The 18,215-nt window shown below is 46.0% G+C and overlaps 1 protein-coding gene across 2 annotated transcripts in view; it reads left to right on the forward strand.

Moving 5' to 3' along the window:
- CEP76 (centrosomal protein 76) overlaps positions 1-18,215 on the forward strand; it is a 135,730-nt gene that overhangs the window by 78,900 nt on the left and 38,615 nt on the right. For both annotated transcript variants that reach the window (XM_029590954.1, XM_029590955.1), the window contains 3 exons: positions 1,923-2,020; positions 2,711-2,839; positions 8,033-8,221. In XM_029590954.1, the coding sequence (XP_029446814.1) occupies positions 1,923-2,020; positions 2,711-2,839; positions 8,033-8,221 (416 nt within the window). The remainder of the gene's footprint in view (positions 1-1,922; positions 2,021-2,710; positions 2,840-8,032; positions 8,222-18,215) is intronic.

Raw genomic sequence — 18,215 nt, forward strand, 5'->3', positions numbered from 1 at the left:
CTCCTTGAGGTTAATGACCTTGGAAACAGTGTTTCTTGTAGCGATTTGTTCGGCACGTAGAATATCCGAGCTGCAGGCCTTGTTTTGCCGGGACCCGTTCCTCCGAGTGACTCCAGAGGTGATTCAGCTGCGTACTGATCCTTCCTTTTTGCTAAAAGTGGTCTCAGATTTTCACTTGAATCAGTCCATTTCCCTGCCATCTCTGGATAGGGAAAGAGATGCGAAGGAATATTGCCTATTGCGATCCTTGGATGTCAAGAGACATATCGTGAGGTATCTGGAGGTTTCTAAAACTTTCCGGAAGATGGATCGCCTGTTTGTCCTCCATGGTGGAGGAAAACAGGGCGAGCTGGCTTCACAGGCTACACTAGCTCGCTGGATTAAGGAGGTAATCATGGCCACATATGTGGATGCTAGAAAGCCGTTACCTAGTCAGGTTAGGGTGCATTCCGCTAGGGCTCAGGCAGTGTCATGGGTGGAAATTAGATTGTTGCCTCCCGTTGATATTTGCTAGCTGCAACATAGTCCTCCTTACACACCTTTTCTAAATATTATTGTCTGGATGTGCAGTCCTGGGAGCTCGCAGCCTTTGCAAATGCGATTTTGACAGAACCGTTGGCAGCCTCCGGCCCTATTCGGGAGGAGTTTGGGTACATCCCACCGGTTCTGAATTCACCTGTCTGGACGCTAAGAAATGACAAATTACTTCTTACCTGCTAATTTCCTTTTCTATAGGACAGACAGATGAATTCAGCTTCCCGCCCTTGGCTGCTGAATGATTGTGCTATGGTCCTCCTACATAGCTACGTATTCCAGGGGTTACTGGTAATTATTAGTCCAGTCTCTAGACTAGTGCTGATACATTCTTTGTCTGAACTCAGTGTTTCCTGTTGGCTAAGTATTGAAATGATTATCTGTTAGTAATCAAATTTTTGCTTCTGTCCACAGTTGGCGTTTGAAGAGAATACTGCCAGGCTGATGTCACTGCAGGAGTATATATACTGTGATGTCAACTTTGCTCCATCTCGATCTGCTGGTAGAGGTGCATAACTCATTGGTTCTAAATTCATTTGTCTGTCCTAAAGAAAAGGAAATTATCAGGTAAGTAGTAATTTCTCATTATCATATGATATAAAGCACTACTGCACACCCATGAGGAAGCTGAAATATGCTGAACTGCTGCATTCTGTGGGGGATGCAACACAAAGGAAGAGAAAGGCCAAGCTCTGTCATTCAGCGGCAGCCAGAATCCTGACAAATTCCAGAAGAAGAGACCACATCTCTCCCATTCTCAAAAATTTACACTGGCTACCAATACATTTTAGAATTCTACACAAGTCCTTCACCATCATCCATAAATCCATTCATACCCAAGCCCCTCTTAACCTCCAAATCCCCCTCAGACTACACATGTCATCTAGACCCATCAGAGAAGCCTACAGAGGTTCCCTACTAGTTCCCCCAACCAAATCCACACACTATCTAGCACTCAGAGAGCGGGCCTTTTCTACAACGGGACCCTCTCTTTGGAATACCTTACCACCTGATCTCAGACTGGAACCATGCTTATTAACATTCAGAAAAAGGCTTAAGACTTGGTTATTTAAACAAGCCTTTCCCAAGTCTAACTGAGTCACTAATATCCATTAAGAGACCTTTCTGCACAATGTAAATAATTACTTCTGTAAAGATACTTCTACTCTTGTCTCCTTCCTCCCCCAGTTCCAGCAACCCTGTTTTATTGTAACTTTTTTGTTTCCTATGCACTTGTTAAATGTACAAGGTTATTGCACCCCCTGTTACCTGTAAACCGGCATGATATGATTGTATCATGAATGCCGGTATAAAAAAAGCTCTAAATATATAAATAAAATAAAATAAATTCATTGCAGACTAATAATGCACCATATTCTGGTTCCCAGGTTCAGAATGCAAAGTGTCTGTTGGAATCCTGAACATTAAACTAGAGCTATATCCACGGGTCAATCAGACTCTCTCCCAAGAAGTTGTTAGGACACAAGTAAGTGATTCTTAAATTCATTTTATACTACCTTATCAATAATTTTAGAAAATAAAGCTGTAAATTGAAAAATGGTTGTGACTGCATGGTGTAAATACTTTCATGCAGTCTTCCCACTGACTATTTTTTTTTTAATTTTAAGTAGCAAAAATAATTTGATAGAAATAGAGGGATGTCTACAGTGTAATTTGTATTGCAAGTGTGTTCCAGTTTGCACCAAATCCCTAGTGCCTGTGTCCAAGCTGTGGGTGGAATAAGGTACAGAGCACACAAGGAGCCCAGCAGTCAGCTGCACATCACTGAAATAAAACACGTGGCCTGGCTTTTCTCCTTGAAGTCATCTTAAAAAAATGACAAACTCGAATTCTTTGCGATGTGGAATCTATGAGATTCAAACTGTGGCACAAGTTTCAGAAATGCAGATCTTGGTATAGAAATTTGTAAGTAGTCTTCTGCTTGCTGCAGGATTCACATCTACATGGTAAAGAGGACAGCACATTAGTCTTATTGGTGCTATAGGTGATTCCTGTTAAATGATATTGGAACTCGGAGTGGGTCCTCTATTGCTCTCATCTCCTTCTAATACTTCTTGTAAAGTCACTGCCGTAAAATGGGGACCACCTTAGAACAGAAAATGCTGTGACTTGCATCAGGAATTTAAAGTGAAGTAAACAACATTTTAATTGCTAGTTTTCTTTAGAACGCCAGAGAACAGCAGAGAAGGAGCGATTGTTTCTGGTATATGCTAAGCAATGGTGGAGAGAATACCTGCAGATCCGACCTTCACACAATACCAGGCTGGTAAAGATCTTTGCACAGGTTTGTTGATTGTGCCTGTTACTTGAAAAAATCCTTTCATCTTTTGCCTCGTTTTATCATCTATACTTTTCTTGAGCTCACACTAAAATAGAAGCATTGTGATACAGTACCAGACACTTCTGCCATTTCCATGACATGGGGAGCTCTATCGATAGGGTCAGTGGTCACAGTTGTTTCAGTGATGCCCCAAATTCTCCTGTGAAAAGGAATAGAACTTTATTTTAGCATACCTGTGGGTGACCTAGGCTTTGAATTTCTCCCTTGGAACTACTGTTTTTCACAAGGGTAAAATGTTGCCAGATAGACTTGATTGATTTTGTTGAAGTGACCAGAGCAGTAGCTCAGGGAGCTTTAGCAGATATGTCCTATCTAGATCTGAGTAAAACATTTGACAGAACTCTACATAGAACACTGGAGTAAACTAGCCATTCTGGGAGTTAGAAAAAAATGAAAAACAGGTGAAAATTTGGATGAGCAACAGGACTCAGAGCATAGTGGGCATTTGAGTCCACTTTGGTGAAGGGAAAGTGGCCAGTGGGATGCTAAAGGAATCGCTGCTGTGCTCAGTCCTCCTCAATGAGTTTAAGAGTGACAAAATTCCCCTGCTTGTTGCTGATATGAAAATTTTCAACAAAATAGACATGACAGAAGAGGTATCTAATATGAAAGATGATTTGAAAAATGGTCAAAGGTATGGCAGCTATACTTTAATGCAAAAATACAAACTTATGCATTTGAGATACAGAAATCCAAAGGCCAGATATCAGTGGAACAGACTTCTAGCAAAGGTGATGCATGGGATAGATAGAAACCTTAGTGGTGGAGGGAGGAAGAAGATCAGAGATAGAGTGAGTCATAAGAACATAAGAAATTGCCATGCTGGGTCAGACCAAGGGTCCATCAAGTCCAGTATCCTGTTTCCAACAGAGGCCAAACCAGGCCACAAGAACCTGGCAATTACTCAAACACTAAGAATATCCCATGCTACTGATGCAATTAATATCAGTGGCTATTCCCTAAGTAAACTTGATTAATAGCCGTTAATGGACTTCTCCTCCAAGAACTTATCCAAGCCTTTTTTGAACCCAGCTACACTAACTGCACTAACCACATCCTCTGGCACAATTTCCAGAGCTTTATTGTGCATTGAGTGAAAAAGAATTTTCTCTGATTAGTCTTAAATGTGCTTCTTGCTAACTTCATGGAATGCCCCCTAGTCCTTCCATTATTCGAAAGTGTAAATAACCGATTCACATCTACTCGTTCAAGACCTCTCATGATTTTAAAGACCTCTATCATATCCCCCCTCAGCCGTCTCTTCTCCAAGCTGAATAGCCCTAACCCCTTCAGCCTTTGCTCATAGGGGAGCTGTTCCATCCCCTTTATCATTTTGGTAGTCCTTCTCTGTACCTTCTCCATCGCAGCTATATCTTTTTTGAGATGCGGCGACCAGAATTGTACACAGTATTCAAGGTGTGGTCTCACCATGGAGCGATACAGAGGCATTATGACATTTTCCATTTTATTAACCATTCCCTTCCTAATAATTCCTAACATTCTGTTTGCTTTTTTGACTGCTGTTGTGGTAATTTGCGGCTGCCCAACTTCGGGCCCTGGTGGAGTTACATAGAAAGGTTGAATTGAAACAATGGGTTCTGTTGGAGCAAGCCTTACTGGGTATAATGCCTCTTCAAGCATTACCATGGCAGGCTAAATCCACATGGCGGTCTCTCTCATACTTCCCTGTTTCCCTCCAGAACACTCTGCGAACCTAGTTTCAATGGAAATCCTGTCTTGTTGGTAGCACCACTTACTTTTACCTTTCACATTTGTTCCATAATTCTACATTTCCTGCCGGCATGTTGTCACAGATGTTCTCATCTTGGGCTGCTCAGGGCATTATATGCTTTGGTCATCCTCTTAAGTCTTGGAGATTTAACGGAAAGATATGGTATAGACTCCGGGAATTTCTTAGTGTGTGCTCAGATTCAGCATTTTTAAAATTCCTTATTAAGAGCCAGAACTATTCACCTAACTAAATCCTTATTTGAAAATTTTTGTGAACAATCTGAGAAGATGTGGGGCTTAATTTCCAAAATATATGATATCCTTAATAAACACTCTAGTGAGAATTATCACCACATCAGAGAGTGGACATAGGAGAACCGTTAAGTGATGAAGACTGGGTTGTTCAGCCACAAGGCAAAATACTCTATTTCCGCCAGTCTGTAAGAACAATGCTACAAGGTGCTATACTGGTGGCACTTGACCCCAGTAAAACTCCATAGTATTTTTCCTTCTTTATCAGATAAATGCTGGAGAAATTGTGGTCAGATGGGAACCTATTATCACATCTGGTGGCACTGCCCAGTGGACGTTTCTTTTTGGAAACAAATTGTACAGTGGGTGAGAGCGTGGTTTTGGACCCGCACCCCATCCTACTGAACTTACCAGTGGATGGGCTTAATAAACACATTCAGCGCTTCTGTCTCTGGGAATACCTAGCTCCGCGATGTGAATTGGCAAAGGCATGGAAACAGCTCCTTGCTCCCCTTTTGCTGGTGGTAATCTATCGCCTTCATAACCATACCCATTTCGGAGACTGTTTTTAAGGGTGACAATTCAGATGAACTGAACCAAATCACGGTAAACCTGAAGATGTAGTAGGCCAGACTGACAAACTGGAAAGTAGTAAATCACCTGGACCAGATGATATAAACCCCAGGTTTCTGAAAGAACTGAAAAATGAAATTTCAAACCTATTACAATTAATTTTAACCTATCATTAAAATCATCCATTGTACCTGAAGATGGGAAGGTGGCCAATGTAACCACGATATTTAAAAAGGGCTCCAGGGGTGATCTGGGAAACTATCGACTGATGATTTCAGTGCCGGGAAAAATCGTGGAAACTTATAAAGAATAAAATCACAAAACATTTACATAGACATGAAATCTAGCAAGACCACAGCTATAATCTAAACACCTCCCCCGCCCAAAATTATTTTCTCTCACAAGATAGTTTTGTTCTTAAACTGAAAATTGCTGGACAATACAGGTGTTGTGAGCCTGCCCGCGGTGGTCCCGCAGACAGTCTCTTACCTTCTTCGCAGCAGGCCGCCTCAGATGCCATCCTCCGCGGCCCAGAGGCCACAGCTGTCTTCTGCTCTTCGCGGCAGGTTGAGCCGCTGCTGGGGTCCTTGAGCGGCATGGAAGCCGTCTCTGCCGGTGCCTTCCTCTTCTCCCGTTTCGTGGCAGGGAGCTGCTTCTCCTTGAGCTTCCCACGCGGCAGGGATGCCACCGACGTGTCTGTTTCTTCCAGCTCCTCTTAGGCGCAGGTGCGCGCCTCTCCTGTACATTTAAAGAGCCAGAGCTGGAAAAGCCCTCGTCGATGATATCAACCTGTTCCTGGATCAGCCCTATAAAAGGGCCTTGCTGCTCTTCCTCAGGGCCTTTGGATCCAGTCTTCACAGCATCTGTGGTCTTCTGTGGATCCAGGTCTTCCGTGGTCTTCCTGTGCCTTGATGGATCTTCGTTCCGTGTTTTTCATGTTCCTGAACTTCGTCTCCTTGATGTTTCTGGTCTTGTCCCTCATCAGAGCTCCCTCGTCGCCTGTCTCATGTTCCAGATGTTCTGTGTCCAGATGTCCCGTGTCCTGATGTGCCATGTTCCTGATGTCTGATGTTCCTGTCTTGACTTCGTCCGTCTCATCTTCAGCTCTTTGTCCAGGTCCCAGGTCCCTTGTCTGTCCACCTCTCCTGGCGTGTAGGGCTGTGTAGGGCGCCTCATGGTACAAGGCCTCCTTCTTGTCTGCAGCGCAAGCCTCCGGAAGACTTCTGTCTCTAATGCTTTACTTCTGAGAATCCTGTCCCGGTCTTCGGATTTCCTTGTGCCTGCATCCGTCCATGCCTAAGACTCTGCCAGAACTTGCTCCACTCCAGCGTGGTCCGCGACCAGCCACAGGCAGCTGTGTAGGGCGCACCCCGGTGCAGGCCTCTTCTGAATCTTCGTCATGTTCCAGTCTCAAGTTCCACTTCTTCGCCTGGAGTCTGCTTCACGTTCAGTGTGGTCCGCGACCAGCCATGGGTGGCTATGTAGGGTGCGCTGCGATGCAGTTCTCACCCAGTACTTTCGCCTGACTCCTGAATCCTTATCTGAAACATCTGAGCAACCTGAATCCTTGTCTGAGTCTTCTGAGTAACCTGAGTCCTTATCTGAGTCCTTCAAGTCTCCTGAGTGTCCAAGTCTTCGTCTGAATCTTCTGAGTATCCACGTCTATGTCTGATTCCTCTGAGTATCCTGAGTCTTCATCTGAATCTTCATGTTCCTGCCGTCAGCCTCCATCTGGCCTCACACACTCGTTGTTCCACAGTGACAGGTCTGGAAGGGCTATCGAGTGGCCGAAGGGCTACTCTTGAGAACAGCATTGTGTTGCTGGGTCTCATTGGTGCGTCTAGGTCCAGTGGAGGGCTGAGCATGCCTTTTTCCTGTTCCGGTTAATCCTCGCCTTGTTTTCAGTCCAGCCTTGCTCTTGCTCCACCCGTGCTCGTATCTGCTCACCTCTCGCGGTGTGTCTTGGGGCTCCTCCCTGAGCCATGCCATGATCCAAGAGCTCACATCCTCCCTAGAGATGGACTGCGCCTCCGCGCTCCTAACAGGGCCTGAGGGTGCGCTCCGCAACAACAGGTTACTAGAACAGAACTTTGAGTTGAGATAAAAGTTTTGTGCTGTGGAAATTCACAAGAAGGAACTGAGGCTTTAGAATGAAAATTAGACATTTGTTATAATAGAATTGCACTGTAATTGAAAATCTCAACGGAGTTTTCTGCTTTTCACTGCAGGGTAGTAAAAGAATTGCTCATCTTTTATCAAAGCACCATCTTGAATGATCTTCTATACTTTCCATTTTCTCCTGTGTATAGGCGAAATACTGCTGCAGTACCTTGTGGTTTAGAGAACAGGATCTATTTCACACCAAAGCAATTTGTGATGCAGATCCCACTGACTGTTAATAGTCATAGTGTGGACAGTGATTGGCTGTCTTGTGCTTCAGTGATGCTCACAGCTATGAAACTTCTCATTCTGTCGCTTTTACTGTGCTTGACGATCTGTGATTGAAATTAGGATTATATTTGGTGTGATATGCAAGCAGAAGATAAGATACTCACGTGACAATGATCATTTTATTTTCAGGATGAGAACTGCATAAATCGACCAGTGTGTTCCTATGTCAGACCTCTTCGGGCAGGTCGGCTCCTAGACACTCCACGGCAAGCTGCACGCTTTGTCAATGTCCTGGGCTATGAACGAGCCCCCGTGGTTGGTGGCGGTGGGAAACAGGAACAGTGGTGCACATTGCTGGCCTTTTTGTGTCGAAATAAGGTACAAGGGGATTATGCTTATATAATCAATAGGATTACAGTGTACATGGAAGGAAAGAATGCCACACTTCATTTTTTTTTCACTTTGAAACCTGGGGGCAACCATAGAAACCAATGTAGCAAATATTTCTTCTCAGTAGGTGGCTACATGTTACCATGCTACAAAGCCAATGTGATAGAAAATCACTGTGACCATTGCTGACCACACTAACTTAATTTGCAGTGTTTATGAATTTGGCTACCAGGTTTCCAGGGATTTCTACTACTGGTAATTAAAATTGAGGAGATTACTGTACATCTTATTAACAAGAAAGCCATTTACTTCCAGTAGTTTAATGAATGCTGAAATCTTTATTTTGTGATGTCTAGCATTACTTTCATAGAATGATAACGTACAGTTTCCCTTGTTCTAATAAGTGGGCCTGCTTTTAGTGTTCAGATCTTTGATGCTTAAAGGGAAGGTTTCACCTAAATGGGTTTGGTTTTTTTTGCTTTATATACTTGAGTAGCATCTAGCATTGATTATAGTTTTTTTTCCCGTTATTTTCCTACTGTTCTTTGTAATCTGCTTAGGCCATATTCTGATCATAATCACCTTCATTTCACTCCTGAAGGTCCATATCTAGTCTTGATCTCTTAGTGGCAGCACTGGTGGTTTCTGCTTTAAAAAAAAAAAAAAAAAGTGAAGTAAAGATGAACTCTTGTTATCCTTTCCTGCACATACCCAGATCAGTCCAGACCAGTGGGTTATGCATCCCCACCAGCAAATGGAGTCAGAGAAACAAAACTTTGAGGCACTGCTACTTAACTGAGAATGCCACCTGCAGCCTCTCAGTATTTCTCTGACTCCAGCAGATGGTAGAGGTGCAAACCTGCAGTCTAGTTGGCAGTTAAAAAAAAAAAAAAAGAACAAAGGGATTGTTTAACTTCGCTGTAGTTTTGTGGACGACAGAGGAGCTCCCTGAGGCGTTAGGCACCTTCGTGGGCCATCCCTCAACTGGAGCCGGGAGACTGGGGGTTGAATGCCCCTGACTGAGTTTCGCCCGCAACATTCCGGAGGGCCCGATAGCCAAGGGATCTTGTTCCCTCGGCCCTCCGAGGCTGCTCTCCCAGACACCACTGTTCCTGCAGGGAAGTTCTTGGGCAGGAAATAAAGTTTTTTTGTGTTAAAAAAAAAAAAAAGAAGCTCAAGTCCAAAGGCAGTCAGAGCGATAGGAAGGCAATTGGGGTCTTCCTCTCTGGTGGGTCTGGGTAGCGGGGGCTGTGGACCAGTGTGCAGGGAAGGAGCAAGTTATTTCCCCTTCGGCAGTCCGGGGCTGTGGCTCAGGGTGGCGTGGGGTGCAGGCACAGACCCGGGAAGGAGGCTGCGGGGCCGTCTGCCCCACACTCCAGTGAGGGGAACTGTATTGACCGCTCTTGCCGGGCAGCAGATCCGGTGTCTTGTGCGCTGCGTGTACAGCGGTGGGCCAACTGGATGCTCGCTCTGCCTGGCGTTCAGATCAGGACACAAAGGGACTTCTGCACAGCCTAGCACTCGAGCTTTCTGATCGGCAGGGCCGGTGACTGCTCCCGCTGAAGTGGACCCATGTGAGAGTGCAGGGAGAGCTCGCGATTCCCCCCCCCCCCTTTCTCCTATGGGGATGGGTGCCCTTAGTGGAGAGGGGGATTTCTGTGATAGTCCCCCTATCTTGGGAAAGGAGGATCCGGAGGATTTTTCCCCACAATTAATGCTTCTGCTACACAAGGCCTTTTTTGGCCAGGAGAGCTGCCAGGGCCAAATGGCCCACTGAGAGACTGCTGGATCCCACTGCTACAAAGCCAAAAATGATTTCGCAGAGAGCTGGGAATATCCTGCAGCACCTGGGTCTCCAGCGAGCGAATGCGTTGTCCTCCGGGAAGGGGGACGATTTGGATGAGCCACAGGGGGATCCTTCTGATCCCTGTGGGACGGATCTAGATACAGCGGAGCCGGGGGTGGTTCCGAACCCCGATTCGGTGGATGGGCCCAGGGATGACCCCAATCTGGACGAATTTCCGGTTCTAGAGGGGAACGTCCCGCACGTAGTGCGTCTATTCAAGCGGGAGGAGTTATGGCCCTTAATTCCCCAGGTCCTGAAGGAATTGGGTGTGAAGGTCTCTCAGGAGGAGTCTGATAGTAAAGGGGTGCATCTGGTCCTTGATGGTCTTCGGGGACCAACAATCGCGTTTCCTTTGCCAATGAAGATCCGGAAGTATGTTACCCGGAAGTGGGATTCCCCGGATGCGAGTCTGAAGGTGGGCAGAGCAATGGCTAAACTTTACCCCTTGATGGAGGAGACCCTAGATCTCCTGAAGGTCCTGAAGGTGGATGCAGATGTTTCGGCGGTCACCAAGAACACAACGATCCCTGTGGCTGGGGCTGCAACTTTGAAGGATGTGCAGGACAGCAAGCTAGAGATTCAGCTGAAGCGGATGTTTGAGGTCTCCACGTTGAGTCTGCGTGTGGCGGTTTGTGCCAGATTGATGCAGAGGGCCTGTCTGTGTTGGGTTCAGAAGGCCCCGGATGCAGCGTCTTCCGGAAACAGCGATTCCTTACAAGCAGCTCGTCTGGAGGCAGGTATCGCTTATGTGGCTGACGCGCTGTATAACTTAGTGTGAATGAAGGCATGTAGCATGGTTTCATCTGTGGCGTCCTGTGGCTCCTCAATTGGTAGGCGGATTTATCTTCCAAGGCCCAGCTTTGTAAACTCCCCTTTAAGGGGAAGCTCCTGTTCAGGGAGGACTTGGATCAGCTGATGAAACTGTTGGGGGAGTCGAAGAGCAACAGGCTGCCTGAGGATAGGAAACCCAGTAGGAAGGTGTTCCCAGCTCGAGCTCGTTTTTGAGATTCTCGCAGGTTTCAGGCCAGCAAGTCCACTACTCCTTCCTCAGCAAAGCAGGGTTCGAGACGCCAGCAGTCCTTTCATGGATCCTGCCGGTCGGTCAGAGATGGAACTGGTCAGGGCTCCGGAGGCAGAAAGACGGCCCATTGAAGCCAGTGTTCCCCACTCCTGAGTAGAAGCTGTAGGAAGTAGATTGTTCAGCTTTCACGAGGAGTGGGAGCGGATTACCTCGGACCTTTGGGTCCTAGAGGTAGTAAGAGAGGGCTACACACTAGAATTTTCCTGCTCCATAAGGAAGGCCTTTGTGGAGTCCCATGTATCCTCTAGCAACGAGTAGGAAGCGGTATCGGGGGCTCTTCAGAGGTTGCTCGATTTAAAGGCCATAGTTCCCGTTCCTTTGGCAGAGCGGGGGCAGGGAAGATACTCCGTGTATTTCATGGTACCCAAGAAGAAAGGCACCTTTCGGCCCATTCTCGATCTGCAGAAGGTGAATCACTTCCTTTGGGTCCCGCGCTTTCATATGGAAACACTGCACACAGTGGTAGCCGCAGTTCTCAAAGGAGAGGTTCTTGGCCTCCCTGGATCTCATGGAGGTATATCTGCACATTCCCATTCAACAGGACCACCAAACATTTCTTCGTTTCATGGTGATCGGCCAGCATTTCCAGTTCCAGGCCCTTCCCTTTGGTTTGGCGACACCATCTCGCACATTCACCAAGGTGCTCTTCGCAAGGACGGGATTCTAGTACATCCATACCTGGACAATTGGCTGATTCGAGCAAAGTCAAAAGAGGAATGCGATCAGTCTCTGCAGACAGTGTTGTTCACCTTGCGCGTGCTATGCTGGATCATAAATCTACAGAAGAGTCACTTGGAGCACACCCCGTCCTTAGTGTACTTGGGAGCCCATTTTGACAACCGGAAGGGCAAAGTCTTCCTGGCAGTGGACAGGGTAGTGAAGTTGCAGTCCCAAGTGAAGTGTCTCATTTGGTTGGTGGTGCCGAGAGTGTGGGACTATCTGCAAGTTCTGGAGTCCATGGCTTCCATGTTAGATTTGGTTCCCTGGGCCTTTAGTCACATGAGACCTCTGCAATGCTTGCTGTGGTCCAGGTGGAGTCTATTGTCAGAGCAGAACCATCTTCCCTTGCCCCTTCTCCAAGAGTCCAGATTCAGTCTGTCCTGGTGGATCTGGAGCCCCTGGACTGGGTGGTGGTTTCCACAGATGCCAGTCTCTTAGGGTGGGGGGGGGGGCAGGGTGCTTGGGCCGGCTGGCGCAAGGGCTCTGGCTTCCGGAAGAAAAAGCCAGGTCCATCAATCGGCTCGAGACGCAGGCAGTCTGTCGAGCTCTGCAGGTTTTCCTGCCTCTGGTCAGGGGCCAGATGGTTAGTGTGTTTTCGGACAACGCAACAATGGTGGCATATATCAGTCATCAGGGCAGTAAGAGGAGCCATGTCATGGCACTGGAAGCTCGGAGGCTGGCTGTTTGGGTAGAGCGATATCTCGAGGGTCTCACAGCATCTCATGGAACCCAGCCTCTCAACCTTCAAGAAAAGACTCAAGACCTGGCTGTTCATGCAGGCTTTTCCTAACGCCAATATTATTTAACTCCTAACAATCAACACACATCACCATCAATATCACTATTAGCTACCTCTTACAATGTAATTATATGTAATTAGCTGGTTTTCCTTTCCTTTTTCCTTCTCACTCCAAGTTCTATTTTTCCTTGTTACATGTAACTGCTTTTCCGCACTATTGTTCAAGTTTAAGTTTATTTTGCACTCCTGTTTCATGTGAACCAGCATGATGGGACTTTTGTCTTGAATGTTGGTATATAAAAAACTTAAATAAATAAATAAAATAAATGTAGCAGGGGTGGACAATGTGCAGGCGGAGTTCCTCAGCAAGCTACAGCTGGATCCAGGAGAATAGGAATTATCTCCCGAGGCATGGAATCACATCTGTGCCAGATGAGGTGTTCCCCAACTTGATCTGATGGAAACGTGTGTCAACGCAAAGACAGAGAGATTCTTCAGCTGCAGGAAGGAGGTCAGCTCAGTGGGACTAGATGCTCTGGTGTGTCCATAGCCGACAGGAATCCTTCTGTACGTCTTCCCTGCGTGGCCCCTCATAAGACGGGTCATCTGACACATAGAGACGCATCCCAGCTCTTTGGTGCTGGTAGCACTGGAGTGGCCATAGCGGCTGTGCTTTGCGGATCTGGTACACCTTACTGGGGCATGTTCAGGATTGCTGCATCAGGGACCTATGTTCTCAGATCGGGAGGATCACTTCTGTCTTGCGGCTTGGCTTTTGAGAGGCATGGACTCCGTTTGAAGGGTTACTCTAAACCAGTTATTTTCACTCTTCTTCAGGCTAGGAGACCGGCTACGTCCATGGTGTGTGTCAGGCTCTGGAAGGTTTTTGAGAACTGGTGCCTTCAGCAGGCATTGAACCCCCTGGTGGCAGAGGTTCCTGCAGCAAGGACTGTCTTCAAGGTTGACATACAACTTGCTGCAAGTACAAGTCGCCGCCTTGGGGATGCTCAGGGGCAAGTACCGTGGTCAAGCTTTGGCCGCTCATCCGAATGTAACCAGGTTCCTGAAAGGGGTGAAGCATTTGTGTTCTCCAGTAAGAAAGGTTTGTCCAAATTGGAGCCTAAACTTGGTTCTTCGTGTCTTTTATGGACCTCTGTTTGAGCCTTTGAGGAGGGTGACCATAAAAGATTTGATACTGAAGGCGGTTTTTCTCGTGGCCATTTGTTCAGCCAAGCGGATTTCAGAGCTGCAGGCCCTGTCTTGTAGGGATCCATTTTTGTGGATTTACAGCGATAGGGTTTTGTTGCGAACAGTGCCCTCCTTTGTGCCAAAGGTGTGTCTTCTTTTCATGTCAGACAGTGGATTTGCCGGGGTTTCTGGAGTGGTTGGAAGATTCCCCTAGGGATAGGGATTTGCATCTTTTGGATGTGCATAGGACTCTTACGCTATTTGGAAGTCACCAATCCTGATCATCTTTTTGAGTTGTATGGCGAAGTGAAGAAATGAGACAAGGCCTCTAAGGCTACCATTTCTCATTGGCTCAGAGAGGTGATTTATTCAGCATATATTTGTAAAGGTCGACCAATTCCTGTGGGTTTGTGGGCTCACTCTACAAGGGCGCAGGCCACGTCCTGGGCTGAATATCAGCTTCTTTCACCACAGGAGATTTGTAGGGCTGCAGTGTGGTCCTCAATTCACACTTTCACCAGACATTATCAATTGGATGTGAGGGCGCAGGATAAGTCATCTTTTGGTGAGAGTGTCCTGAGCACTGGTCTTTCAGATTCCCATCTAGTGTAGGGGTGCTTGGGTACATCCCACTGGTCTGAACTGATCTGGGTATGTGCAGGAAAGAAAAATTGGTTCTTACTTGCTAATTTTCGTTCCTGTAATACCACAGATCAGTCCAGAGGCCCACCCCCATTGACTCTGAAAGCCTGATCTTGCCTGCCAACTCTTTGGACTCCGAGAAGAAGAGTATCTGTGATGTTCTGGTTATCCTTTGGTTTTGGTTTTTTCATTGTGGATGTGAACGTTTACAGTTTGTTGTTGGGGTTTTCTAGCCTTTTGGCCCAGTAGATTTATCTTGGTTTAGGTACAGGTCAGTACTGAGAGGCTACAGGTGGCGCTCTCAGTTAAGTAGCAGAACCTCAAAGTTTTGTTTCTCTGACTCCATCTGCTGATGGCGATGCATAACCCACTGATCTGGACTGATCTGTGGTATTCAGGAACGAAAATTAGCAGGTAAGAACCAATTTTCTTTTTTACCCTACATGTATGTCACGTGTATTGGAATTTTGTGTCTCTTCAGATCACAACATTCATATACATCTCCTACATTTTTGAGCAGCAGCATCATTTATAATGCATTATGGGAGTTTGAGGGGTTTGCAAAGTAAAAGGCCAATGTAGTAAACCCGTGCACAGGTTTGCAAGAATGAGCCAGTACCACACATGTTTTTTTCTTAGTACTGGCTCATTTTTAAATAATATTCAGAGGGTTTCATGGTGATTATATTTAGGATAAAGTCATCACGAAAATCATTTTCCACAACTTTGCTCGTGTAATTTTGTTATAGCGAAATTGCTGAGCTGGTATATATGATTTTTCTATGCATTAGCAATTTTGTATAATTTTTGCTAACAGCTTCTCAAATGCAAAATTACATGTAGAAAACCAGAAACTAGTGCCCATAAAAATTCACAAACACGATTGTGTGGTATTTGCTGTTTTTCCATACACAGTCTTGTATGCAAAGCTATTGACAGTTTAATATGTCAGCCTCTGAGATAGTCATCTTCTTGTTCCCATTATATTGTACTTTACAGGTAAACCAGTCAAAGCATCAGAAAATGATCAAAAAAGCCAAAATCTAACATTAAGAAGAATTTGTATGCTTTATGGTTTGTGAGACTTTTCTTTCAAAAACCATCTTCTCCATGAATCCTTTTTAGTCCAATTTGTGAATATTTTGTGATAGTATAATTATTTAGAGGTCCATATTGTATAAATTTGTATAGCTGTCTTTCATACAATAAAACAATATTCAGCTGTCAATTGGCTCTGCTAGTTAGCCGGTTATGTATAACTGGGCTGTTTGTTAGCATTAGCCAGCCAGTTATACGTAACCGGCTGACTGATGCTATATATATTCCATGACGCAGTCACTTCTCCGAATATACGCAGCAATCTTTGACCTGACCAGATTTATCCAGATAAATCAGCCAACTAATTCTGAATATCAAGTTAGCTGGATCATTTATCCAGCCAACTCGACTCCTCCCCGATCTGCCCATTCCCAGCCTCTGTTTTAGCCTTCTAAAAGCTTGCTAACCCAACTCATTGACTACAGGGGTGCAAAAAAATTTAGAAAAGGTAAATGCCAGTGGTTTCCCAGCATCAATACAGGTTTGGATTCTCCTTGATACCTTTTACCACCTGGTCTGATTATGGGATAACCAGTACCAGCAAGGTTTTCTGGCTTTGCTGAGCTAGTGCTCCATTTCAGATGTTTTATTGGTTTGTGGGCTTAGTATTCAGTTTATTTTTAACAAATTTTCTGTTTCACATCTTTTCAACACAAGTAAAAAAAAACAAAACAAAACTTTTTATGGCAGGGATGGCCAACTCCAGTCCTTGAGAGCCACAAATTGGCCAGGTTTTCTGGATATTCACAATGAATATGCATGAAACAGATTTGAATGCACTGCCTCCATTGTATGCAAATCTATGTCATGCATATTCATTGTGGTTATCCTGAAAACCTGGCCTGTTTGTGGCTCTCGAGGATTGGAGTTGGCCACCCCTGGTCTATGATGACAGTATCATTATCATTGTTCCTTTTAATATTCATGAGCTAACTCTTACGAATGGTTCACAACTGATATTTTATCATTTATTGGTTTAATGTTTGTTTAGTTGTTCAGATGTTGTAGGTTATGCTGTTTTTTCCAATATTGTCAGGCTTTCACTTGCAATTTGAGCCTTTTTTATTTCTTGTTCTTGCTGTAAGATCTATAGTCATTCTGTGACCATCCAAGGGCATTCATTTCCAGTCCCAAGGCCCCTGGTCTCCTGTGATCCCGCAGCCACAGTAAGGGCTGCAAAATTTGGCCTTTCCTGCGGAATTGGCCAGTCCTGGCCAAATTGATGCAGGAGACCAGGGGCCCAATCCTACTTGGAAGAAAACTGGCATATGCAACAGCGGGACATGGCGCATTCCTCTTCCGTCCTGTCCACAAACAACCTCCCCCCTGAAAAGAAGTGTCATTGGTGGCAGTGGGATAGCACACTTATTCCTAGTCCCACCCATCCCAGCTGCTGCCACTGCCCTCATTCACCCTCCTGTTGGGAAAGCGAAAGAGGACGGCGGCCTCTTCCTCTGCTGCTGGGGCCTGAGTTGTGCTTTGAACCCGGTAGTGAAGAAGGAGGAAGTGGCCTGATGCACTGCAAGGCTGCCATCCTCTTCCTCTTTCCTGACAGGAGGGTGAATGAGAGGATCATGGGTGGGGAGGGAGTGAAGGAGGGTGAGTGGGAGGGTTGGTGTGAAGGAGGGGGAAGGGAAAATGTGAATGAATCAGGGAAGTAAAGGAGTGTGAGTGGGGGATAATAGGAGTGAAACAGTGAGTGAGGGGATCGTCATGGGGTAGGAGTGAATGAGAGTAAGCAGGAGGATCGTAGGGGAGGGAAGGAGGGGGAGTGAACAAGGGAGAAGGAAGAGATTGGGATAACAGAAGTAAACCAGGAAGGGGATCAGGTGGGGAGAAGTAAATGACAGACATTGAGGAGGTGGAGAAAGGAAGTGAACAAGCAGGAATGAGTGATGGTGGAAGGGGAGCGAATGAGGGGAGAGAGTGAATAAGGGAATATGAGGGGACAGGAGAAAGTAAATGAGGGAAAATGAGTGAGGGTATCTTGGAGCTAGATGAAAGAATGACTGAGGGGAAGCGTGGGTGAGAGAAGAAGGGAACAGAGAAATTGTGGGGGCATGGGAGAGCATGCCATTGTGAAAGTGAGGGAGGAAATGCGGAGAGTGTGAGGAGATTGAAATGGGTGTGGAGAGTGAATGAGGGGATCACCATGTGTGAGGAGACTGGACTGGAGGGGGTGTAAGATGTGAATGAGAGAATTGGAGGGGCTATTGAGGTGTAAATGAATCAGAGGCTTTGAAGCGGGGCATAAGGGAAAGGGGATGGGATGTAATCTGAAGGGCTGTGGTTCCTATCTTCCCCACTTCATCCCAATCCTCCCTATCTTCAGTTCTCCTTCTCTTCTACCCCCATTCACTGTACTCCCTTTCTTCCCACAACCTCTTCCCCATTCCTGATTCCTCTTCTCTCCCCTCCTTTTATTTCCTTTCCTTATCCCCCCTGATTCCCCCATCCTCTCCTCCCTATGTGTGCCTCTATCCTCCTCCATCCCTTATCCCTTTATCCCTCCTGCCTAAGATTCTTTCTTCATTTCCATCCTCTGACATCTCCTTGCCCTTGTCTGATATCTCCTCTCTCCTCTTTCCCAGTCCCTTCCCCTCCTTCCTCGCAGGCCTCAGCACTAAGATCCCTTTTCCTGTAATAAAGAACCAACTAAATTAATTGG

This window comes from Rhinatrema bivittatum, chromosome 2 (assembly GCF_901001135.1).
Source record: "Rhinatrema bivittatum chromosome 2, aRhiBiv1.1, whole genome shotgun sequence".
Lineage (NCBI taxonomy): Eukaryota > Metazoa > Chordata > Amphibia > Gymnophiona > Rhinatrematidae > Rhinatrema > Rhinatrema bivittatum.